Genomic DNA, 26697 nt, shown 5'->3' with positions numbered 1-26697 from the left:
ACCAAAAATCCCAACATTTACCATGAAGATCTTTAGTAAATGTGTATAAATAAGTAGGAAATACAAGAAAAGATCCCTAAGATAGTAAGTCATTCTTTGTTTCTTGGTGAACCCAACATTTCATCTCCATAATTCACTGCTTCCTAGGATGATACATCAACTAACCTATCAGTCATAGCTTTTCTCTACTCAAGAGTAATGCCATTACATCCATTTTTCTGCCATTTTAAGTTTATGAACACATTAAGAAAATTGTGTTCATTGACTACCCTTAATACTTTAGACTATTTCCTTATTCAGTGTGCAGTTAGCTCTTTTTACCCATGCTTTTCTGTTTTGATACTACCTCCTGTATCATTCAGAGGAGGAAATGAAACTACTGCTTTATGTACATATATTTGCTACACCCATCTTACTATATAATTTTCATTAAATAGTTTGTTTTTTATTGCTTAATGCCATCTGTAATGATTATAAGTGCTTTTCCTAGGTATAGATAATTTTATTTGCTATTAATGTCAATTATATATAACATATCTTTCTAAGTTACTATCTTCTCCATAGTTACTTCTCCTAGTCATCTGAAGACACTTAAAATAGTTATAGACTTTGGGAACAGGTAAAGAGTTCACAGAAAAGGGAAATATAAATGAACGAGGTTGTAATAAGGAAACAAACAGAAATATCATAATTAAATATTTGTCCTATGAAAGTAATCTTTTTTTTTTTAGACCAAGTTGGCCTCAAACTCACAGAGATCTGCCTGCCTCTGCCTGCCTAGTGCTGGAATTAAAGGGCATGTGCTACCATACCACCACCTGGGTCTAAGAAAGTAATTTTATAGAAAGCAAGATTCATTGTATAGTTTTACAATAACATCAACCATATGTGGAGATAAACAGAGATGAATTAATAAGTACATTACTTGCTTAACTAAAAGGATTGGTCATAGGTTTTAGTCACTTTTTAAAAACTACTATCAAGCAGGGCAGTTAGGTAACTAAGTTTGCAAGGCATAGCACCTCTAGCTGCAAATCCCAGGACTTGTGAGGGCTGAGGCAGGAGGATCAGGAATTACAGGCCAGTCTTAGTTACATGAGATCCTGTCTCAAAAAACCTACCATAAGAAGAAAGAAAAGAAAGGATCATTAAATTCACAACTCATGGCCCACAATAAATTTACAGCTTAAAGTATCTATAGATTAGACTTTGAGAATTTAATTTTGGAAAGATACATGGTTTATTACAGGGACTACAAATTCCATATTTAACTTTATATAAAAAGCTTACATTCTTAAGACTCAGGCAGAAATATAGAAGTTTGGCTGTACACAGTAGAAGTGTCCTGTGACTCTGCATTTGGTTTTGGTTTTCAATTTCTATTGAAAAGCACTTATCAGTTTTAGTCTTAGTTCCTACATTAGTATAGTTATTACTGTGAAAAAGGCAATTTAAAAAATACATTTCAAGGTCATACAATTTCTATAAAAGGAAATTTTAGGTTTTTTCAAGGTATGGCAAGGTAATAGAGACACATTTATTTACCCAGGATGATAGTTAAATTAGCAGTATTTTAAATAGTATACAAAAATGTACTGTTTCCTGGCCCAAAGTATGTTAATTATCCATGTTAAATGATTTACAAATGATGTTTTGAAATTTTCTTTAAAATTTGATGATTAAATTGGATCAAGGAAAAAGGTAAGGAAGAATGGACCAAAGAACGTGCCTTATCCTTGTTTGTTTCTGAGGCAATCTCCACAAGGCCAGACTGAATGTCAACTGTCTACTGCAGCCAAGTATAACTTAAAACTTCTGATGCTGCTGTCTCCATCTCTGTAATGCTGGGTTTACAGGCCTTAACTCTTTCTCCTAGATTCCTTTTTAGGGAGACATACACTGATAACCTTTGCTCTAAGGCTGGTAGCCCTAAGAATTTCCTTTTAAATAATGTTATGTTACAAATGTAATCCTGTTCTTTTGCTTTGCTTTTTGAGACAGGGTTTCTCTGTCTGGAACTTGCCTTGTAGACCAGGCTGGTCTTGAACTCACAGAAATCCACCTGCCTCTGCCTCTCCAGTGCTGGGATTAAGCACTGGAGATAATCCTGTTCTTAAATGGGATGAAGAACAGGTATTGTAATTTCTAGTTAAGTCCCATCTTGTTTTACAATTGCCTAGATGTATTCATATTATGGTGGTGCATGTTTCCTCTAGCTATAAGGAGAAACACCGAAGATGATTCAGTTGTAGGCACAAGTAATACTAATTATCCTGGAAGTGTCTTTAAGTCAATCTTTAGAATAGCAGGTTTTCTACAACACAGGTTTATTTCTATTATGAATGCTTATGAGCTTTATGAATGCCTTACCACTTAGGATTTGATTTTTCATGACAATGCTCTCCCCAATTACTCAACACACTGTGATATCAGACTTATTGTTAAATGGATTACCTAAGTGACAGACTAGATCCTTGTACCTGACTAGGTAGTTGAGTATAAATTAGGTGCTCTGGGATATGTACGCTCTCTTCTCATTTCTGAGATGATATTATTGTACTGAAACACAGAAATAGCTTACTAACTGGTCAAAATCTGAGCCAGGGATTAAAAACTGGTAGAATGTTTAGTAGAGTGTTCTTTTTAAAAATATTTGTTTTTGTTAATCCTAGCACTGGGGAGGCAGAGGCAGGCAGATCACTGTGGGTTCAAGGCCAGCCTGTTCTATAAAGTGAGTCCAGGACAACCAAGGCTACACAGAGAAACTCTGTCTCAAAACAACAACACTAACAACCCCCCCAAAACAAACAAAAAATTGTGTGTGTGCCTGAGTGTATGTACATATGCTATGCTCATGCAGAAGCATGTGGGGGTTAGAAAAGGGCATCAGATACCTTGGAACTGGAATTACACACAATCGTGAGCCACCATGTTGGTGCTGGGTCAAACTCTGGTCCTCCGGAAGAGCAACAAGAGCTCTTAAGCACTAAGCCACCTTTCCAGTCCAGAAGTAAGCACTCTTAGCTACTGTGTTATTTCTCCAGCTCCTGGCAGAGTATTCTAAATAACTTCCTAAAGAATTCTACTACTTTTCCAATTTGGTGCTAAGATTAGCTTAAATAAACCTTCACATTTAATACTTTATTTTTACTAACAAAATTTGGAGAAAATCCTTAAAGTGGACCACACACTCACAAAGGAAAATTCTTATGGGAAAAATTGTAGAAAATAAAAATGACATTGCTTTTACTTGACTTTCAAATCTAAGTCTGAAAAGCTCTTAAGCAGTATCATCTTAATACTTTTAATTTCTAGAAATAAATGAGAATTTAATGAATCTGTGTGTCAAACACTGTATTGTTAAAGTCATGTAAAACTTACTGTATCAACTGATATGGTTTTTTAGTCTTGTCTGTATGAATTTATCCAGGGTAAGTTATAAAAAGTCAAAGAAATATCTCTGCATACAGAACTTTTGAGTTTTTCAAGGTCATTAAGAATGTTACCTAAAAAAGGACTCTACGTTAATGAAATGTGTTCATAAAATATTACACATCTTGCAGGAACCAACCAGGACACATTCAAACAGGTAAAGTCTGCTTTGACTTCAACACAGAGTCCCTTTGAAAGTAGTCAGACAGTCTACATTTCAAACACAGGACTGCCATGTCTTGTTATCAGATTATAAACACAATGCCTATATTATTAAAGAGTTCATTTTCTCCAAACACACAAGTTTTCCATTAAATACTGTATTAATATTGAGTTTGGTTTTATGTCAGGATTAAGATGCTAAAGTTCAAAGTATCTCAGAATTGCAAATATTTTTAAATTGTATTTTGAATTCTGAACATTCCTCTTGAGGTTCCTGAACTGATAGAGCATGTCCTCTGCACTTATGCCTCGCTCTAGCCCCATTTTTCAATGTGGCTATGTGTGTGTGTGCATGTGAGAGGAGAGAGAGAGGTGGGGGAGAAAAAAAGGGGGGGGACATGTAAGCACAGATGTGGAGGTCAAAGGACAACCTGAGGGTTTTTCTCCTTTTACCATGTGGGTCTTGAGGATTCATCTCCGGTAGTTAGTGGTGGCAGCAAATACTTTGACTGCTGAGCCATCTTGCTAGATCTTCTTATCATGTTTTACATGTATTTATTTGCTTACTTATTTGTCTGTATGTGTATGAGTAGGGTGTGCATGGAAGCCAGAGGCAACAACCGGGTGCACTGAATCTGGCTGCTCACTGGTTGTACAAGGCTAGCTGGCCAGCAAGCAGGAGATCCTTCTGTCTTTGCTTCCCCAGAGCTCCAACTATAATTGATGTCACCATGTTGGGTTTAACATGGCTGCTGGGGTGTGAACTCAGGTCTCATCTTTTTTTCTGTTTGTTTGTTTTCAAGACAGAATCCCACTATGTACCCTGTCTGTCCTGGAACTCATTATGTAGATCAGGCTGGCCTCAAACTCACAGAGATCTGCCTGCCTCTGCCTCTGAAGTGTTGGGATTAAAGGTGTATATGCCACTATGCCCAGCTTCCTGTTTGACAATCACTTTACTGACTGAAATCTTTCTTTCTTATTTATTTATTTTTGAGACAGTTTTATGCTGCCAAGTCTGGTCTGTACCCCAATCTGTATGTATGTATGATCCTTTTCACATCAATGTCTAGTCTGAACCCCAGTCTGTATGTATGATCCCTTTCACATCAATGTCTGAGCTCTGGAATTACATTGATGAACCATCATGCCTGGTTTATGAACTGTTAGGGAATGATTACATGGCTTGTACATGCTAGGCAAGCACAGCATGGACTGAGCAACATTCCCAGCTTTCTTTTCTTTAAATGTTATATTACCTACTCACAACATAAGAGATTCTTGTCAGATAGAAAAAGATTTTGTAACATATTTTTACTAATTAAATGTACTTTTGAAATAATTTCTTACATTCTCTAAAAGGATAAACAGCAACATTTTATGTGTTTAAAAAAAAGAACAAAATCACCATTGTGAGGATAGGGACTACTAAATTAATTTTTATATAAATGTTAAAATTTCTTAACTGTAAATCTTTTGGAATTAAGTAAATATAGTAGTACTAAGTTATAACAAGGCTTTTTAGTTTGTGCCTATACCAAACAACCTTGTTTAGAAGGGTACTTTGAATCTTTAGTTCATTAATTCTAAGCTTTCTTTGTCTGCTGCTTTTATTATACTGCTCAGATTTAAATAAAAAATTGTATGGGTGGATGAGGTGTCTCAGTGGTTCCGAGCACTGGCTGCTCTTCCAGAGTTCAGTTCACAGCACCCACATGGCAGCTCATGACTGTCTGTAATTGCATGTCCAGGACATCTGATGCCTTCTTCTAGACTCTCAGGGCACCAGGCACACAAGTGGTATACAGACATACATTCAGGCAAAACACCCACACACATAGAAAATAAATAAATATAAAAGAAAGAGGAAGGTGACTAAAGAATTTTGTATCATATGAAATACTTCCTCATCTGGGTTTTTGTTTATTGAATTAGCTTTTATCTTTGGAATTTCAATTTAAAACTCAAACATATGTTCATGAAGTAAATCCTATCCAAAGAATGTTAATAGATTTTTAACAATAGCAAGTAATATTTCAGAGAACTTCTAGTATGCTGAGAACAACTTAAAGGAAATCTAAATTCATAATGATTGTTAAGTCTTTGATTTAGTCACTGAATCAAATCCTATTTACCTTCAACCTCAAGTAATAGAAGAGATTTGAAACTGGAGAAGACCTATGCGTTCATTATCACCTTAGCCAACAATCTGAAGCATGAATACCTGATAGTTTCCTTGTGTCTTGCCAGCGTCAAACATTATCTGCCCCAACACGCAGATACAGTGTCAGGGGTCAGGCTACACACACTCAGAGTTTGTTAGAATGACAGTGGATCTGGAGTACTATATGATGTAGCACTGACACTAACACTGAGATCTCCTTTACTATATGATGTAGCACTGACACTAACACTGAGATCTCCTTTACCATCTGATGTAGCACTGACACTAACACTGAGATCTCCTTTACCATCTGATGTAGCACTGACACTAATACAAAGAACAATCAGAACTTCTTTGGTGCAGGAACAGTTGCCTTCATGGACTTAGATTAAGGATGCCCCACTTTGAACCTACAATGTAATATACTTAGAAATGAAGCCTCAATTTCTCAACTAGTATCCCAGACTAATACTATCTTTCTCAAAAAAAATTTAAAAATTTAAACTTAGTGTGTTGGAAATATTAAGGCTTAAGATAAGTCATGTATTATTCTACCAAGGCTGTCTCTTTGTGGTTACTTCTCTAAAAGAAGTAATACACGATGACAGGAAAAAAGTGGGACTCATTTTTAAAAAATATGTTTACAATAACGTTTTCAAGTCCATGCCTCTTTGCTGAGGCAAGGACATTTGTATTTACAACACAAAACTGAAACACCTAGATGTTTTTCTGCATAACAGAACATGTTTCTCTTGGTACAATGTTTTAATCTGATATTTAAACAGAAATTTATAAATAAGTCATTCTCAGTGCTTGGCCAGAAGTCATTTAGTTTTGTTTAAAGTAAAACAACAAGGTGTATATGACAGCACCGCATATCTGAGAACCCTTCCCTTTCCCACAGGCACACAAAATTACCATCTGAAGCCTTCTTTAATTCAGTTTTCAGTTTTTGCTGGTCTTCTACCAGTTTTTTATTTTCAGTTTCCAAAGTGTGTTCTTCGTCATTGCCATGGTTTTTTAGCGCCTATCATAAAAAAGTTATAGGAATAAATAATCTTAGATTACAGCAGTTCGATATTTTTGAATAAATTAAAATTATTTGTCTTTTTACATATTTAATTTTTATAAAGTATTTTTACTAATAGAAACTTGGTAGGTAGAAAACACACAAAACTTTGTGGAGCTAGAGAGATAGCTCAACTGTTATGGGGGCATATGCTTTTGCAGAGGACTTAAGTTTGATTCCCAGCATCCATGCTGGGAAGTTCACAACTCCCTATAAATATAACTCCAAGGGAATCTAATGCTTCTGACCTCTGTGAGGAACAATACTTACATGCATATAATCACACAGAGACACAAAGACACACAAAAACCTTTAAATTATTATTATTATTATTATTATTATTATTATTATTATTATTATTATTATTATTGAGACAGGGTTTCTCTATGTAGCCTTGCCTGTCCTGGAACTCTCTTTGTAGTTGAGGCTGGCCTCAAACTCACAGCAATCCACCTGCCTCTGTCTCCCAAATGATGGGATTAAAGGCATGTGCCACCATGCCTGGCTAAAAATATTCTTTAAAATGATTTATTACAGCTTAGAGGTGCTGGCATATGCCTTTAATCCTAGCACACGCTAGGCAGAAGCAGGTGGATCTCTGTGAGTTTGAACCCAGCAAAGTCTATAGAGTTTCAGGCCAGCCAGGGCTACACAGAGAAACCCTGTCTAGAAAAACCAAAAACCAAATAAATAAATAAATAATAAAAAAGTAAAAGAATTTGCTATTATTATGGATGATGTCTCTGGGTTGAAAATAAGAATTTCTGACGGGGCTATAATTAAAATTATGCTTTCAAATTCAATGTGACTGCCTTTCTCAGTCTTACATTTAATGTAAAAACATCAGTTCTGGTTTTATTAGTTGTACAAAAGGTCATATATAATTGTACCATGTTATCAATTCAAAGTGATTTTTACACAGAGAAATATGTAAGAGTTTAATGTTGCCAGATGAAGATGGATAAATGGAAAATGACTGAGTGATCTTCTAGGGTAGGAAAGTTCTGGTTTTCACTAAGCATTATCAAATTAATTTTTAATGTAGTCAATCACTTAAAATGTTCTTTATATTTCAAAAAACTAATCTGGATATAACAGTGTTTGTAGCTTGTCTCTTTAGCTAAGAACAATAAAGACCTGAACAGTAAAATAACTGACAGGGCTGGAGAGATGGCTCAGAGGTTAAGAGCACTGGTTGTTCATCCAGATATCCTGAGTTCAATTCCCAGCAACCACAGGGTGACTCACAATCATCTATAATGTGATATGGTGCCCTCTTCTGGCCTGCAGGTATACAGGCAGGCAGAGCAATGTATATCTAATAAAAAATAATCTTAAAAAAAAACAAAAAAAACTAACAGCCCGGTGTGGTGGCACACACCTATAATCCCAGCACTCAGGAGGCAGAGGCAGGCATATCTCTGTGAGTTTGAGGTCAGCCTGGTCTACAAAGTGAGTGCAGGACAGCCAGGACTGTTACACAGAGAAACCCTGTCTCAAACAAAACAAAACAAAGCAAAACAAAACAAAACAAAAAAAAAACAAACCAAACAAACAAAAAAACCAAAACCAAGCTGACAGAAAGCATTATAGAATAAAAATTTCCTAACTTGCATACCTTGATAGAAATCACCACTGTTACTAGAAATTAGAAACAGATTAAAATGATTTAAGCAATAAAGAAAGATATATTATATTTAAAATATATGAGAGCTGTGGGGACAGCTCAGTTAGTAATGTAGTTATCACACTGAATTGGATCACCAAACCCAGAATAAAGAACCCGACAGGTGAAGCCGGCCTCCACCAGGTAGAGAGATACAGGAGCAATCGGAGGCATCTTGGACAACTAGTGTAGCCTCTCCAGGAGCTCCAGGCCAATTAGGAATCTTGCCTCAAAAAACAAAGTGACCCATTCCTGAAGAATGAACCTGAGGTTGATCTCTGGTCTCTATGCACATGTGCACACACATGTACATGGACTAATACCCCTCTCCTCAACACACACACAACAAAACAAATAATAAATTTATGTACTCACAGGCACCGGCCAGTGGGCTAAACATAGTGGCAGCAGCTTAATTCTGATGGCTTCCATGGTTAGGAAAGCATGGTGATTTAAAAATGTCTACACAGAGTGAGTCATTTTCTATTATTAGTGGGTACATTTAACGGACAAAACTCACAACATCTAGTGAGCAATGAGTCGATGCAAGCATTTTAGCATGAAAGATGCTAAAAGAGAAAATGTACAAGAAACATGGCCTATAATCTTTGTTTGGACGCTTTCATCTAATGAACAGGAGAAGCAGGGGCATAAAAGCTGGACCAAGGACAAACATGGCTCACCATGTTGGGGTAGAACAGAAGTTGGCAGCTCAGAGGAGGGACTGAAGCTCCAGCGCACACACCAACTTAAACAGCTTGTAAGAGCTTAGAGGAGCGAAGCATACTTTGAAATATTTGAAATAGGAAGAGCATCAGACCCTTTAGAATCAAAACAGTTGTTTCTAACAAAGAAATATGAGAATTTCTCCAAGCCTCTTTTAATTTGTTACTGGCTTCAAATTCAAAACAATTCTAGCTTGAAAAAAAAAAAGGGCCACATTTGTAAAGTCAGAAAAGATTTAAAAACATAAAGCTCACTTTAGAGGATTACTGCAGTGCGGGTGATTACCAAAATTGGAAAGGAACCACTGAGCTGCAGGAATGTTTACAGTGACTGCTTGAATTATTTATGCCACCAACTTGGAAAAGCTGGCTTTGTGGCAGTCTTGTAAACAAGCTTTCATTATTGCACCTGTAAAACTGCTCCAGTTTATTATCCTTAATTTCATGTTGGAGAAAGATCAAGAGGCCTGGAGTCTGTAACTCAATAACTCCCAGCTACAAGTCTTCACTATCCACCCATTCTCATCCACCCCAGGAAGCAGATGAGAAAAAGTCAGGGAAAAGTTAAGCATCATGCGGCCATTTTAAAACACTTTAGTTAAAATAACCTGATAGCAAGGCATGGAGGCACACATCTGAATTATCAGCATATGAGTGGGTACCTAAGACAGGAGGATTCTGATTCATCCTTTCTTTATTTCTCTTTTTAAGGTGTATTTATTTTTATGTGTATGAGTGTTTTATCTGCATGTATGTCTTTGAGCTGGTACCCATAGAGGTCAGAAGAGGGTATCAGATCCCTTGAAACTAGGGTTACAGATGTTTGTGAGCTACTATGTGCATGCTGGAAATTGAACCCAGGGTCCCATGAAAAAGCAGTAGGTGGTCTTAACCAGAGCACCATCTCTCCAGGTTGAATATTTTAAATTTAAGTAGCTTAGGCTACTTAAAGAGAATATGCCTTGAAAAACAAACAAAAAAGTTAACTGCTCTTTCATAATTATTAGAAGAGAAATCAGCCATGGGCACCAAATAGGCATTATTTTCATAGGATAGTACAGGGGCTAAGGCAACAAAACACACGGTTGTAAATGTAAGAGCTAAAGTCAGGCGGCATGGCCTCAAACTTCCTGACCTTTTTTTTTTTTTTTTAAATACTTTCTATTTTCTCAGGTATAAAATACAGACAATACAAACCTCATGGGATTGTTCAAGAATTAAAAGAGTTAATGTCTTACTGTGAAGCACTTGAAGTAGCATTTGGCATAGTGTTAACTATTATTTATAGCCACAGAACCTTGAAATTCAAAACCTATGAGGTGATTTGCCCTAGGGCACACTACTAATTACAGTAGTGCTGAAATTAGCACCCAATTCAGTTTCTGAATCTCAGGATTATGTGTTTTCTACTAAATGATATTCTTCCTATATGAAATAAAGAAGTATTTTAACAATTTTATCATTTTTTCACTAATACTGCAAAGCCTGCATGAAATAAAAGCATTTCTTACATTCCCACCTGTGGCTTTTATTGATTACCTTAGCAGTCTACTAGTTATACCCTGAGTCTATTAGTTGATGCTCTGTGTAAATCTGACAGGCATATCTGATAATCTAGACGCCTAGTGCCTCTTCTCACGATCTAGGACCACTGCCTGGGTCAGAACTGTACAGCAAGCAGGGAACCAGAACCGCATGGAACCAAAGGGGTGGGGGACATGAAACTGTGGGAGGCCCAGGAATCAGCAAGCAGGCAATACGGTTCCTACCGTTAGTGACTAGCTTTGAGAATAATTCCGAAAGAAGAGTTTCAGAGTTCTCTTGAAGAAGTGATGTTTTGAAGGACAGGAATAATTTAACTCCATTATGATGCATATGTAAAAAGTTATTTTGTCAAAAACTTTGTAAAAATATTGTTGCTTATAGCTCAAGATTAAGAGGAAAACAACTAAAAGAGGGTGTGTGTACCACAGCAGTAGCTATAATTATTTACTCTAAGATGACAGGCACAATTTCAAAGCAACAGAGGTAGATAAAAGCCATTTTGTAAATACAAAGCTGAGGCTTTTGAATTCAATTATCGTATACAAGGTTTTGATTTACCATGTGAAATGAGATCAAAAGGTAGAAAATTAAGCAAACAACATTCAAGTAGAAAATGAAATTGACTGGGCTGCTGAAACGAACATCTCCCCCGTTTAAACAACAACAACAACAACAACAACAACAACAAAACGAAACAGACCATACCCACATCTTAATTTCCAGAGAAGAGCATTACTATAAGAGGAGGCACAGAAGACATCAATGGACAAATGCTTTTTCAAAACAGAATAAAGGTTGGTGAGATGGCTTGGTGGGTAAAAGCATCTGCTATGTGAGCGTGGTGAACTGAGTTTGACCCCTAGAACTCATGTGAAGATGAAAAGGGAGAACCAATTCCTAAAAGCTGTCGTCTGATCTCTACACATATATTGTGACATGCATACACTCTCCACATATCATGTATATACAATAATATTTTTTAAAAAGAATAAAACAAAGTAAAATGTAAATTGTTTTTAACATGTTGTTTCCATAAAAGATAATAACAACCTGTTCATAAAGAGGCATTTTTTTAAAATTCTGTTTCTATGAAAAGAGGTCTTTCCCTACCTTTTTTTGTAAAAGTAAAATAAATAAGTAAAGCAAGTATCAGAAAAAGTATCATAGAAATTGTGTATATGCAATAATGAGTTTTGCCTAATTTATGAGGTTGCAGAACTATTTTTCTTTTTAATTTTTATTTAATTAATTTATTCAGATTACAACTAAATTGTTATCCATCACTTGTATCCTCCCAATCCTCCCTCCCTCCCGCTTTCACCCTATTCCTCTTCCCTAGGTCTATGACCGAGAGGGTCTCCTCCCCCACCATGTGGTCATAGGCTATCAAGTCTCATCTTCAGCGCCTGCTTATTCTTTCTTTGAGTGCCACCAGGCCTCCCCACCAAGGGGAGGTGGACAAATATGGGGCACCAGAGTTCATGTCAGACTCAGTCCCTGCTCTCCACATAACTGAGGAGAATGTCCTGTTCATTGGCTAGATCAGAGTAGGGGTTTGATGTTTACTACTTGTATTGTCCTTGGTTAGTGCAATAGTTTGAACAGAGCCCACTGGGCCCTGATCCATCCATTATAATGTTCTTCTTGTAGGTTTCTAAGATCCTCTGGATCCTTCTATTTCCCCATCTCCTATCTAGTGGCCACATGATAGCTGCCTGGCTTAGGATTGATGGAAAGTGGTGCTCGCAGGCATGGCTTTAAGACAGAGCTCAGGACTTTCAGCCTTTCCTGCTCAACATGACACTAATTTGGCATAATGTGAAGACTATAGTCCTTTAGTTTGTGAGAGAGCAATAATCTTAATGCATGATTATAAAAGTACTTTCCTCAAAAAATGTATTTCATTTAGTAATAGTTCCAGTGATTCTTTTTCCTAAGAATCAGATTCAGCAAAACTCATAGGATTAATATGAACTGAAACACTAAATCTATAAGATCATCAGATTTTAAAATTCAAAATAATTTTGTATATCTTCTTTCTTTCTTTCTTTCTTTCTTTCTTTCTTTCTTTCTTTCTTTCTTTCTTTTTCCAATATGGCAAACCTCAGTATATGACAGACATATTCCCTGGATATCAGAAGATATAAGTAGCATACAACTTGTAAAAAGACTATAAAAATTATGTGAAATCATCAATGTAGTCTCAATAATCTCTCGCTATTTCCCATTAAACAAATCATACTTTAACTGAAACAGAAATAAACACAGAGAATTATAAAGATTTAATTTAGGTTATAGAGCAAAATTAATGGTAATAGAGGACTTCAAATTTGGAATCCAAGAATGGCTATAAAACGTCATATTCTGGATATGACATAGCCTTTGTAATCTTGAACTCCCAGAAGCTGTGATGATTTGCATTGGACCTGCAAAAGACTGGCCTGTATCAACAGTCATAGATGACCACAGGGCCCTGCCCCTCCCTGCTGAGCTAGTCTGGAAGAGGGGGAGTCATTATCCTCAGTGGAGAACCCACTAAGCTACAATGTATAGTTCCAAATCCATGGTCACAGCAGGCCTTAGTTAAACTCAGTGCATCACAAAACAAAATAAAAAGATATGAATGTTTAAGGAGACTTGCATAGGAGACGGAGAGGATAAGAGGGGGCAGGGGTGAGAGTAAATAGAATGTACTATCTACATGTATGAAAGTGTTAAAGAAAAAATTAATCATAAAAATATTAAAATATGCATGCTCCCACCTTTCCTTCCTGAATAACAGAAACAGGACCACTGGTATTAATTTGTATTGAGGGAAAGTGTAGAAGCAAGCAATAAAAAGTAAAAATAAAAAATAGTAATCAGCTTGGCAGTGATAGCACACATTTTAACCCAGCACTTAAGAGGCAGAGGCAGGCAGATCTCTGAGTTCAAGGCCAGTCTCATCTACAGGGGGTTTCTTAAAAAAGCAAAAAACAAAACAAAAACAAAAACAAAACAAAAAACAAAAAACCAAACTAAAGAATCAGTCTATAGAATAATATTATGGTTTGTGCCACTTTTTCCTGATAAACTATGAAAATGCTATTTTGACATTAATATATGGTACATCACTCCTTGTGTACATAAGAACATTTACATAATTTTTATAAAGAAAATTAAATACCCATTTTAGTTTTTCATTCTCTTCCATAAATTTCTTGGCAGCCTTATTGGTATTTTCTGCTTGAGTTTTAAGTACTCCTTTGTTTGTTATTTCTTTTGCCAGCTGAGTAATAAGTGTAACCAGACGTCTCAACACTCTGAGGAAGAAAACAAATGACATTGAGAATAATGCATAACTAGATTAATCATTGAGAACTCTGACTTTAATACAAATAGCCATTGTCAAATAACTCCTGTTAGGTCTAGAGACATGGTGGTGGAGGGGATGTTTAAAGGGAATAGTTCCTTTTTGCTATGCAAGTCTGTCAGTTAAAACAAGCTGTGCCTCACTCTTTTGCATCTTCTGCTAGACAACAAACATTAAAAGAGACATCTGTGAGCAGGAGAGCTGACTCTGCCCATTGCCAGCTGCTGCACTGGGTGAGTTAGCCCAGCAGTGCTCAAGAGCGCCGGTGGTGTGGGTGCAGAGCAGGCATGCTGGCCACCTCAGCTACCTCCCAGGCCGAGATCCAGAGCTTTGAGTTGGCCCACCCCAGCATCTACCCCATCTATGATCTGCTGGAGCACATGAAAGGGCCAGTCCTGCACATCCAAAGCTGCAGGGCCTCCATGACACCGGACAACAACAGCATACCTGAAAGGAGTCCCTGTGGGGATCTAGTATAGTGTAGCCGAACAAGAGGCCTCAGAACAGACCAATGACACATTGCAGTGAGCATCTGCAAATAAAAATGTGTGGACAAAAGGGTATACTGTGGGGCACACTGACACGCTACAACTTCCACAATGAAGACTTAAAAAAAAATTCTATCTTATTTTAATTTTTGGGAGGGAGGAGGTTGCAAGGGTATAGGGCAGATATGAAGGGACAGAGAGATGAGTGAGATGGGGTGCATGATGTGAAATTCACAAAGAATCAATTAAAAGTTAAAAAAAACCACACAGATGCAGCAGCACCTCCCAGCCTCTGGCACACAGGGTCACCTATTTTCTGTTTATAAGCCATGAGCCAAGCTGAGTGTGGTAGTGCACACCTATAATCCCAGCACTCAAGAAGCAGAAGCAGGCAGATTGATGTGAGTTCAAGGCCTGCCTGGTCTACAAAGTCTAGGACAGCCAGGACTACAAGAGAAACCCTGTCTAAAAAAACAAACAAAAAGCTATTAGCCTAAAGGAGTAAAATGAAATTTTAATTAATTATTTTTCAAGACAGGACAGGTATCCCTGTCTATCCTAGAACTTACTCTGTAGACCAGGCCAGCCTCAAATGCAGAGATCCGCCTGTCTCTGCCTTTTGAGCACTAGGATTAAAGGTGTGCGCCACCACTGCCCAGCTGTAAAATGGAATTTTAGATGGTACTGCAAGACCATTTTTTTGTTCTAGTTTGAAATTTGCATTTAAAGATCATTTTGTAAGAATGGCTAAGTCTAAAAAAATTGAACGATGACATATTTAAAGGTAACCCCCATGTTAGATATTAAAATTAATCTCTTCAATCATTGTAGGAAGGTATTTACTAAGGAACTACTATGGCAGGTACTCAGGCCTTAGCTGAAAATAAACTTAGTTCCTGCCTTCAAGTTTAAGTTCTAGTTGGAGATATATTTTTCATATTTTGTATATATATATGTATTATTGTTGTTGTTGTTGTTATTATTATTATCATCATCATTATTATTGTCTTTGGATTTTTGAGACAGAGTTTCTCTGTGTGGCCTTGACTGTCCTGGACTTGCTTTGTAGACCAGGCTGGCCTTGAATATTTTTGTTGTTTCTGAGACAGAGTCTTACTATATAGCTCCAGCTGTCCTGGAACTCACTATATGGACCAGGCCGGCCTCACATCTAGAGAGATCCACCTGCCTCTGCCTTCCAAGTGCTGGAATTACAGGCGGTGTCATCATGTCTGGCTTCTAGTTGGAGATATAAACAGTATTTAATTACAACTGTGAATGACACTAAAAGTTGAAGTCTAGACTTAACAGAAGACCTACATACTTTGGAGGAAATGATGACCACAGGACTTCTTTGAGAAAGAGGCTAAAAGATAAGTAAAAGAGTTATATAGAAAAGAGAAGGCCAGGTATGGTCGGGTAAGCCTTTAATCCCAGCAGTTGGGAGGCAGAGGCCTCAAATCTTTGTGGGTTCAAGTTCAGCCTGGTTTACACAGCAGATTCCAGAGTAGCCAGGGTTACATAGTGAGACCCTATCTAAAAGAAACAAACAGGGCTTCAGCTTCCCAAGTCCTCCCCCGCCCCCATCTTGCTTTGTGGAGGGTCTTTATTTCTGTGTGCCTGTTGTACTTACATGTTTCCTCACCCCTAATCAAAGATGTTCTCCAACCACTAGAAAAACAAACAAAAAAGGTTGGGGGGAGGGAAGAGTGTTCTAGAAGAACAGCTTGTATGAGACTCAAGTGGGAAGGACAGTGATATTTCATAAGCTCAATAAATATTTTTTAGAAGAAAGAATAGTGAAGGAGAGTGCAAATGGCATGTACTATATATATATTGGAGAAAATATGAGAAGGTTCCAGACAGTCAGCAACCAGGCCATTTAAGGCTCTTTGCAACCAGCAGATCTACAAACTATAACTTTTCCCCTCATTTTTGAAATTATAAATCAATTATAATATTTTCCCCTTCCCTTTCCTCTCTCCAAACCCTCCTCTATACACCTCTCCCAATTCTCCTTCAAATTTATCCTCCTTTTTTTAAACTGTTACTGCATGTACACACATATCTATTCTTGAACATAGCCTATTCAGTCCATTTGGCACTGGACAACCGACTGGCGTGCTCCTCCCCTCAGAACGCCACTATCTTCTTCAGTGTGACTATTATTTGTTATCTGCATCCTTTTGTTTGTTTGTTTGGGTTTTTGTTTTGTTTTTTTCTGAGACAGGGTTTCTCTGGGTAGCCTTGGCTGTCCTGGACTCACTTTGTAGACCAGGCTGGCCTGAAACTCACAGAGATCCACCTGCCTCTGCCTCCTGAGTGCTGGGATTATAGACCCATCTTTCATTTGCATTCTTTTATGAAGGTCAACAAAAATATCCTAGTGTAAAGGAAAAAAAAAAGAGAATTCTATGAGTGTTAAAACTGTGCTCATAGGGTTTTGTTTTTTGTTTTTGTTTGTTTGTTTTGTTTTGTTTTTACTTACAGCCAAAAAAATAATGAGAATCCAGAAATATAAAGATTTCTTTGGGACCTGAAGAGCTTCATCTGTGTGTGCTCATAGGCAGTCGGCCTGCCATCTGAGTTCTTCTCAATGACATGACTGGAGGAATACTTCCTTACTTCTCTCACAGCATCTATTACAGGAGAAAGAACATTACTTTTGTTTTTGAAGAAAAAAAAATAACAGGGTATTATGGCCAAAGATGAAACTTTGTAAATGGATAGTAGTGGCAATTTATGAATCACTACTGTAGCATTTAAAAATCATTCCTCTGGGCCTTGCTTATCATTATCTCACTGTCAGATCCTGATCTAATGTGAAATATCATCTCCTACTCTTTCTACTTCTATGCATGACTAAAATTCAACCTTCTGTTAGTAACTGATCTCTGTGAGTTTGAGGACAGCCTCGTCTACAAAGGGAGCTCAGGACAGCCAGGGTTACACAGAGAAACCTTGTATCAAAAAACTAAACAAACACACAAACAAAAAACTATAAATAAAAAAAAACACTTCTCCCAATGTGCCAGCATCCTATTATATTCACCATTACTTAGATAATTGAGATGTCAGAACCATTTCATTACTTCAAAATGTTTATTTTCCCAGACTGGTTAAAATGGATTCAGACTATATTGCATTTACTTTATAACAGTTCACAGCTACTATCTCTGAATAGCGTCACATTTCTATCGTTCCAAAGTAAAACCCCAACAAAGCGTTGCATAGTAATAAGGTTTCATTTTATCACCCTACATTTAGATGCCATTTCTTTTACTGAAAATCTTTATTTCCAATACCATTAAACATTTGGTAGCTCTTTTGCTGTTTTGCAATATACAGAGGTAGAGTTTTGTTTTTTATACAGGGTGTACTGAACTTGATCTGTAGACAAGGCTGGCCTTAAACTCCCAGAGATCCACCTGTCTCCACCTTCCAAGTGCTGGGACTGAAGGTGTACACCACCACCACTCAGCTGGATAATTAATTTTTGCACATGGATTATCTGACAGCTGTGTGGTACCATTTTCTGCCTTGGGAATAGAGTAAGCAGAGGCCATAGAGGTAAGAGTGAAGTAAACAGACGCAGAGCTGGAAAGGGTTCTCTAGTTACTAGTACTAGTCCCTCCTTGGAATCTGGCTTCCTCCCTTCCCTGCACTTCCCTGAAACAACTCCTATTTTATTTTAAGTTCGTCTTTATTTTCTTTTTAAAAAAATATGTTCTTTCTTGCTCAAGTGAGGGCAAGCTGGTTTCCAATAAATGTAGCCAAAACAATCTCCTATGGCTCTCTTTTCCTACACAGAAAATGATAGCTTTCAGTAGACATCTGACAACTCTGTTACAGAGTTGAGATGATTTCTTATTCTTTTATTTCACAGACAGACTTATCAAGTCAAGAGAGACAAAATGCTACGCCAAAGTTATTCAGGTCGTTGATGGCTTGGTAGTGATCAGTTTTCTCTACTTCTTTGCTACTTTATTGTGAGGTTATATGGGTGAGGATTCAGTGTACAATATTAATAATACACCATGACAAATAGTGACATTTTCAAGTGAGATGCAAATCCATTCAAAACTTGATACAGTTCCCTTCTTGTTTGTTTGTTTGTTTGTTTGTTTGTTTTGAGACAGGGTCTCACTGTGCAGCCCTGGCTGTCCTGGAATTCAGAGATCTATCTACCACACTCTGCTTCTGCCTCCTAAGTGCTGGGTAGAGGTGTGCACCACCACACCAAGCTTCCCTTCCTGTTTTTCACAATTCTGTACTCCTTCCAAATAGATGCTCTCAGTTTTATAAAGAGGATCAACTCTATTTTAAAGGTTGGTGTTTGGAACATGAAACATTTTTGCATAAAACAACATCAAACATAATGGTGAAGGGTCCAAATTGGTGCCGGTAAACCGACTTAATCTATAACATGAGAATTATGGGGAGGCTCCTAGGGAGAACATATTTTATAATGAATATTAAAAGCTTAAGTGTGGAGTTGGGTGTGGTGGTGCACACCTTTAATCCCAGCACTCAGGAGGCAGAGGCAGGTGGAATTCTGTGAGTTCGAGGCCAGCCTGGTCTAAAAAGCAAGTTCCAGGATAGCTAAGGCTACACAGAGAAACTCTTGTCTCGAAAACCAAAAACAAAAACAAAAAACAAACAAACAAAAGAATTAGGAAAAAAGCTAACGTGCAAGGAATGACACTTGCAAGAAGTGGGTAGGTGATCTCACATAGTCAGTCAATCTTGCCGATCTCGTCATTTCTAAAAGAACACTGTGATCGTGAAGATGCACAGAGTTTCTGTTTTAGAAACCTCAAAGCTCTACTTTTAATTTATGAAGTATCATTACCATGCACATTTTAAATCTGCAGAAAAACTCTTCCAGGCTGGGCATATTTTCTGCAAAAAGCTTGTTATCAGAAGTGCTTGGATTTAGGGTTTTTCCTTGCTGTTGTTAAGACCTTTGATGCATCTATGTACTATGCCATCTTAAAAATGTGACTCAAATGTAAACATGAAATTCATTTATGCTTTATACACAGTTTATAGATGGAAGCCTGAAATTAAGTTTCAGACAATGTCCTTTCAGTTCTTGGAGGTGAGGGATGGAATTTTCCATTGGTGCCAGCATACTGGTGTTAACATTTTTTCAATTCTTTGGATTCAAATTTTTAGATTTAGAATTTTCAGCTAGGAATGCTCAATCTGTCCAGTACAGATCTATAATCCTACCATATAGACACACATTTTGAAGATTTTTGTCATATTAGCTTTATGTTTTTCAATCCAAAGCTTCATTGGTACTTTCTCCTAAATATTTCAGCATGCATCTTCTTATACTAAGAACATATTCCTATGTAAAAACGATTAGTAACTTTCTTTTTTAAACGAAGGGATAGATAATAGATGTTCTTAGGGTTTACCAGCTGCAATACTACTCTGGAGCTGTCTGTGGAGGAAGTGTGTAAATGTGGGGCTGGCTTTGAGGTCTCCTATGCTCACACTTCCCCCTGTGTGGCACACAGTTTCTTTCTGCTGCCTGCAGATCAAGGTGTAGGACTCTCTTCCTCCAGCACCATGTCTGCCTGGACACTGCCATGCTTCCCACCATGATGATAATGGACTAAACCTCTGAAATCGTGAGCCAGCCCCAGTTAAAAGGTTCCTTTATCCTGGGTACGATGGCAAATGCCTGTAATCCCAGCACTCAGGAGGCAGAGGCATGTGGATCGCTGTGAGTTTCAGGCCAGCCTGTTTTACAAAGTGGGTTCAGGACAGCCAAGGCTACACAGAGAAACCCTGTCTCAAAAAACTACCACCACCACCACCACCACAAGATTTCCTTTATAGGAGTTGCCTTGATCATGGTGTCTCTTCTTAGTAATGAAACCTTTAAACAGACCATATGCAAAAGCAAGAATGGTGATTTGTTTTGGTTTTTTGTTTCTGTTTTTTTGAGACAGGGTTTCTCTGTGTAGCCTTGGCTGCCTTGGACTCCCTTTCTAGACCAGGCTGGCCTCCAACTCAGAGAGATCTGCCTGCCTCTGCCTCCCCAGTGCTGGGATTAAAGTCGTGCGCCATGGCTGGCACCATAGCTGGCATGACGTTTCTATAAAACTTTATTTACAAAATAGGCCTCTGACCTAGAGATTTAAGATGCTATAACAATACTGCTATCAGAACTAAAGCAAAAGATCCTCTAATATTACCTGATAATCATTTAATATTAAAATTTTGGGGGCTAGAGAGATGGCTCAGAGGTTAAGAGCACTGACTGGTCTTCAAGAGGTCCTGAGTTCAATTCCCAGCAACTACATGGTGGCTCACAACCATCTATAATGTGATCTGATGCCCTCTTCTGGCCTGAGGTGTACATGCAGACAGAGCACTGTATACATAATAATAAACAAATCTTAAATTTTTTTTTGCAGTAGCCACTAAAGCTGTTGTTTTTGATCAGGTTTCAGTGAAGACTCACACTTGTTTAAGAATCTTTTAAGAGCCTGTTGATTTCATTCATTTGTTCCGTACAGGCCAAGCCCCTATGTGCCCAGGACAACACTGTTAACAAAGACTGTATTTGGTAATCATCTGGCAAGTGGAAAGAAGACCAGTTGTTACTGCACTTAAATGTTAAAGTAACCTAAAAGATGTTAAGAATCACTGCACCTGAAATTTGTGTATATAAAATAGTACCAAATATGTAGCAAAATAGCCCTATTTACCTACCTTAATATCAACAAATAAAATGAATTGTCTTTCAATATCAATAACATTAACTTAATCAAACAAACCCCAGATAACTTATTTAAAAAGAACTGGACTCAGTGGAGGAATCTAGCTAGTACTTACCTAGAAACAGAACAATCAATAGGATTATAATGGTAAGGAAAGCTTTGTTCCATAAACTTGCAATTTTACCCCAGACACTAAATGAAAATATCTTCTGCCATCTGTAAAATAACACGATTAGATTAGATAAACAAACAAACAAACAAAAGCAGGAACAACAAACAAACCAAAAGCAGGTTTGAAATGTCTTTTAAATACTGAAATAATATTTTGATAGGAGTATGGTAAAAATTAGAGACATTTAATTTTAAAATATACTAATCCTCTGATATGACAGACTAGCTCATAAAATAGAAAATAATTATATTTTATTAAATACTGTGGCATTATCTGGCAGTTTAAATATATTTAAGTGAAAATGACTTCTTTTTTGTTTACGTGTGTGGTTTTTCAAGACAGGATTTCTCTGTGTAGTCCTGTCTGTCCTGAAACTCTAGAGGGGGCAGGCCTTGAACTCAGAGTCCTGAGTGCTGGTCCTAAAGATGTGCGCCACCACTGCCTTGATGGAAATGATGAGCAAAACCTTAAAAAGAACCGTGGGTGTGTGTCTGTGCACAGGCACGCATGCCTGCGGACTACTGTGTAGAGGTGGAGGGCAGCCTGAGATGTTGTTCCTCAGAAGCACAGCCTCTCCTCCTCACTTAGAGACAGTGTCTGCCTGGGACCCTGGGCCTCACTGAATGCCTAATGAGCCCTAATTCTCCACCTAAGCAAGCATACCCAGCTTTCCCTCACAGGTTCCTGGAACCAGACTCAGAGGCTCAAGCTTGTGTTGCGGGAACTTTACCAACTGAACCATCTCACCAGCCCCAAAAGAAATTCTTAAATTAAAATGTTATAATTTTGATGGAAGCTGTTTCTTTTTTCTTAGAGCACTGTCTCAGAAATGATGATGTCTTTTGATCTAACAATTAGCAACACCTAAGTCTCTACTTCCTTATTTGAGACAGGGTCTTGCTATGTAGCCTCTGCTGTAATGGACCCTGAAGTTGCAATCCTGCTTTAGCCTACCACGTGCTGCAGTTATAAGCATGCACTACCATCTTTGCTTCTGCAAGTTTATTTTTATGTGGTAAAATAATTTCTTTTTTTTTTAACAAAAAAGGAATTAAAATGACTGAGAGATGACATATATGTAAAATGAAAAAAACAAACTTCAGTATATATCTTGATAAGCCTTTACACATGTAACTACTCATATAGTTTATCCATTACCTTGGTCAAGGTCTGAACACAGAGGAAATGAGACGAGGAAATAGTCTAGACAGATTGAGCAGCATAAGCCAAGCCGCAGACACAAGAGATGCTGAGTTCTAAGTGGCTAAATGTGACAGAGCAATCCATCCTGTAACTGGAAAGGTATCAACCATTGTATGCAAGTGTTTTTAAATGGGTCCAAAGGAGCTATGAAGGTAATTAGCATGTGAATATACTTCACAAGCACAACTTAAGATATGACAAACTGCACCTTGTGGTGTGGTGTCCCACGCATTTTTTAACCCCAGCACTCAGGAGGCAGAGCCAGTCTGATGTATGTGGGTTCAAGGCCAGCCTAGTCTACAAAGTGAGTCCAGGACAGTCAGAGCTCTCTTGTTACACACAGAAACTGTTTTTCTGTCACGAAAAAACAGAAAAAAACAAAACAAAACAAAACAAAACCAAAAACAACAACAACAAAAAAGATATGGCTAGTTACTAGCACAATTTAAAAAGAACTATTTGCAATAACTTCAAGTTGAAGGGGAGAAGCCAGATATAAATGAATCAGTTATTTTTGCTTCTATGATCAAATTCAAAGCATTTTAAAAAATTAAATTGATTATCTATTTAAATTTACCATTGCAAACATTTAAAAAAAGAAAAGAATATAGCTGACAACAGCCTGATGTAGGTCTAAGTATAAATTCATTTACTTCTTCAAGAGTCAATAAAAAAAGGAATGTAAGAAACCCTTAGAGGGGCCGCCTGGGAGTTTGCAGTAAGACTGAATTTAAGAGCAGATAATAGCTAATATTCATTGACTTGATATACTCTATTGGTTGTAAGACATGCACTATATCTAATTATCACACCATCATATAAAGTATACACTACTATTACTAGGATAACTGACCAGAGAAGGTAAATAATTTGTTCCAGGTCATATATTATGGAGAATTAAAAGCAGTTATTTCTGAGCATGTACTGACCTTCAACCACTGAATTACAGAGTAGATAGACTACATGAAGACTTTTCTTTGAAGATTATGGATGACACCCCGCGCATAAACACGTGGTGAGGAGCATAAGCACATGCTTTCTGTGTGTGTGTGTGTGTGTACCCACGTTCTTACATGAGAACATTCATTCAGTGTGAACACACTCACACTTGCATGTAACAGCTACTAGATCCGGATGGGTACACAACCGTAAACGGCAAGAAGAAAAGGGTGGCCTAGAAATCCTCCGGATGATTTTGTTTCTTCAAATCTTTTAGCCTCATTTATAAAACTGACTTCTTGAATCTGTAAGACTCTGTCGCAAGGAGTGCTAAAAAGAAAACATATCTGCTTTTGAAATCTGAGATAGAAAGGCAGAACAGGAAAGGCAGTGTGACCACAAGGTAAGGATCTTATCTGGAGTCTGACACAGACCAGTTAGGTGACTCGAGTCATGGCGTATACCCTTTCTGGGCCTCAAGCATGTCATCTTTAAAATCCATTAAGGAGATTGTTTCTTTTTTTTCTTTAAGGCCATTTATAGGCTTTGGTCTGTAAACTGCCATTTAATTTAATTGTCTCAATTTAACAACTTTGCACCCACCCAATGCAGGGTAGCAAAAAAAAAAAAAAAATTTTTTTTTTAAAGAAGGTCAAATATGAAGCCGAGACAGGACAGGTGTCCATGGCATAATCACTGCTTTATTATACTTGTAATCAAGACCAAAAAAAAAAAAAAAAAAGACTAGGTTCTCTTAAAAAAAAAAAAGGGGGAAAAATCCAGTTTGTACGCACAATCAAGCTTTAAAATAATATTTTAATATTGTTACCAGAGAGCAATTTGAGCTTCATTTTTAAGACTACCTTTTATATAACTGTCTCTCAAACTTTTACTTATTATCTATTGTTTATATGTATGTATGCATGTATGTATCCTGTGTGTGTGCCTGTGTGTGTGTGTGTGTGCGCGCGCGCGCGCGCGTGTGTGTGTGTGTGTGTGTGTGTGTGTGTGTGTGTGTGTTTCCGTGCATCCCAGGGTGGAAGTGTGGTGGTCAGAAGACGGTTCTCGTTCCATCACGTGGGTTCCGGGCATCGAACTGAAATTCTCTCTCTTGGCTGCAAGCGCCCTTTCCCCACTGAGCCACTACACAGGCCCTTTCAAAACTTTCCAACCCTGCGAAAAGCAGCGTCACACACCCTGGCCCGAAGCAGCCGAGCAAACATTTTGGCGCTGTTAAGGATCTGAAGGTTTCCTACCTCTGAGGAGGAATAAAGGGCAGGCAGAAGATTAAAATGAGTCCTATTTCAGCATAAAGAAAGCTCACAACCGCCACCCATTGGATTGTCATGTTTGTTTGTTTGTTTGTTTATCCACACCTAAACAGAAAAAAAAAAGAGTTCACTTTCAGAAACAGGGGTGAACGGCCCGACACCCACGCGGGGCCTGCTGGGAGTTCGCCCAACCCCGGTGACAAGGCGCTGTACGCCGCCGGGCCGGCTGGCTCTCCCCGCGCGGGGCTCCGGTGGCGCCGGGGAGGCCTGACGCCGCGGCCCGAGCTGCCAGCCGCGCCCCTTCAGCGAGGCCGCCCGCCGCCGTCCGCCTTACCCGCCGCCGATCGATCGCTCCACGCGCCTCTGCCGTCCGCGCGCGCGCGCGCACGTGACGCGCCGCCGGGGAGCGCGCCCGGGCCCGGCTGAGGTCACACTGGCGCGACCGCGGCCGTCGTTCCTCGTGCGCGGCGTGGAAGACGCGGGGTGACCCAGGCCCCTCCACGCGGGCTTGGGACCCCCGAAGGGTGGCCCTGCTGCGGTTGACCCTCTGCCGTGGAAACCTGCCTCCCTGCCCCGAATTAAACTAAATTTATGTTAAGGTCCAGGGCCTGGGTTGGGGGGTGGGGTGTTGTGGGGTGGGGGTGTTGTGGGGTCTGCGATGTCAGGGATGTGTTTTGGGTGCTTCTTTTCCCTGTCCGTTCTTAGGACCAGGCATCTTCTGGGAGCTGTTTGGGGACTGCTTGGAAAAGATGGGCATGGGTCTACTCCTTTACCCAACCGTATGCTGTTAGGTAACTAGATAAGGCCGAGAAACCATTGAAGGTGGACTCCCTCATGGTTAACTTTGCATCCTATCTCCTGTTTCCCTGGTAACACTAGAAAGGAAAACCTAACAGCTGTCCCCTGGTCAAAATGGAAGTCTCCTGCTATACACGAACAGAACACTTGACATCCCGGTCTGCTCCAAAGAGCACAGTATGTACTATTTTCTCCTCCCTTAAGGTGGCCAGGAGCCCACTATCCAGGAAATCTAGCTCATTTGGAGACATGTTAAGGAGATGGAGCGGATAATTATCCTTTTAAAAGGATGCAGTAGTTGTACTTCCCAAGAAGTTGGGTTTTTTGTTTTGTTTTGTTTTTTGTTTTTTTTCTTTAGTTGATGGTGAAAAGCCTACTATGCTTTCTCTGATATTGGGCTTTCTCAGTCTCTGAATGCCTGTTCCTAAACTGTGGCTGGACCTCTACTTCTGATCAAGGCACTGTAATTGGACCCTAAATAAAAACGCATAATTTGTCTTTTTGTCTTCTCCAGCTCCTTGCCTACCCTGTTTTTTATTTCAAACTAATAATATTGTCCTTGAGAAAAGCTTTGACGTTCTTTTATTAACAAGACTATGACTCTAAAAGGCAACTCCAGACACTTCCAAGTTTTCAACATATGTGAATACACTTAAAGATTGATATTTTTTCAATATTTGCACGATCTCAGGAATGTAACACAAAGTAGGGCAGGATAGATTGAGATTTAAAAAAAAATTAAAGTTACCTAGTAAAGCAAAGGAGCCTCTTGGAGTCTGGTAGAAGTCTTACACCCATTGAGAGTTTAAAATTCTAGCAAAGCTAACAAAATTTTGTGGGCTATTTATAACAACTCAAGGCAGGAGAATGGCCAGGCCCCACCCTACAGGAAAATATCACCAAGCCTAAACAGGAAAACCCACCAATCCCTGAGTTTCCCCAAGCCCAGGACTTGAAATCCCTCCAATCCT

General features: G+C 38.5%; 1 protein-coding gene across 1 annotated transcript in view; it reads right to left on the bottom strand.

The window, feature by feature from the left end:
• Positions 1 to 25397, bottom strand: part of BCAP29 (B cell receptor associated protein 29) — a 43050-nt gene extending 17653 nt beyond the window's left edge. Inside the window, exons 1-6 of the mRNA XM_084791856.1 lie at positions 25263 to 25397; positions 24914 to 25033; positions 21459 to 21559; positions 17092 to 17242; positions 13930 to 14065; positions 6677 to 6785 (exon numbers count right to left, since the gene is read on the bottom strand). Of these exons, the coding sequence (XP_084647982.1) occupies positions 6677 to 6785; positions 13930 to 14065; positions 17092 to 17242; positions 21459 to 21559; positions 24914 to 25005 (589 nt within the window). The 5' untranslated portion in view covers positions 25006 to 25033; positions 25263 to 25397. The remainder of the gene's footprint in view (positions 1 to 6676; positions 6786 to 13929; positions 14066 to 17091; positions 17243 to 21458; positions 21560 to 24913; positions 25034 to 25262) is intronic.
• Between the last annotated feature and the right edge of the window lie 1300 nt (positions 25398 to 26697).

Source organism: Acomys minous (assembly GCF_964271855.1).
Source record: "Acomys minous genome assembly, chromosome: 8".
NCBI lineage: Eukaryota > Metazoa > Chordata > Mammalia > Rodentia > Muridae > Acomys > Acomys minous.
This window is presented reverse-complemented; position numbering and strand designations above follow the sequence as displayed.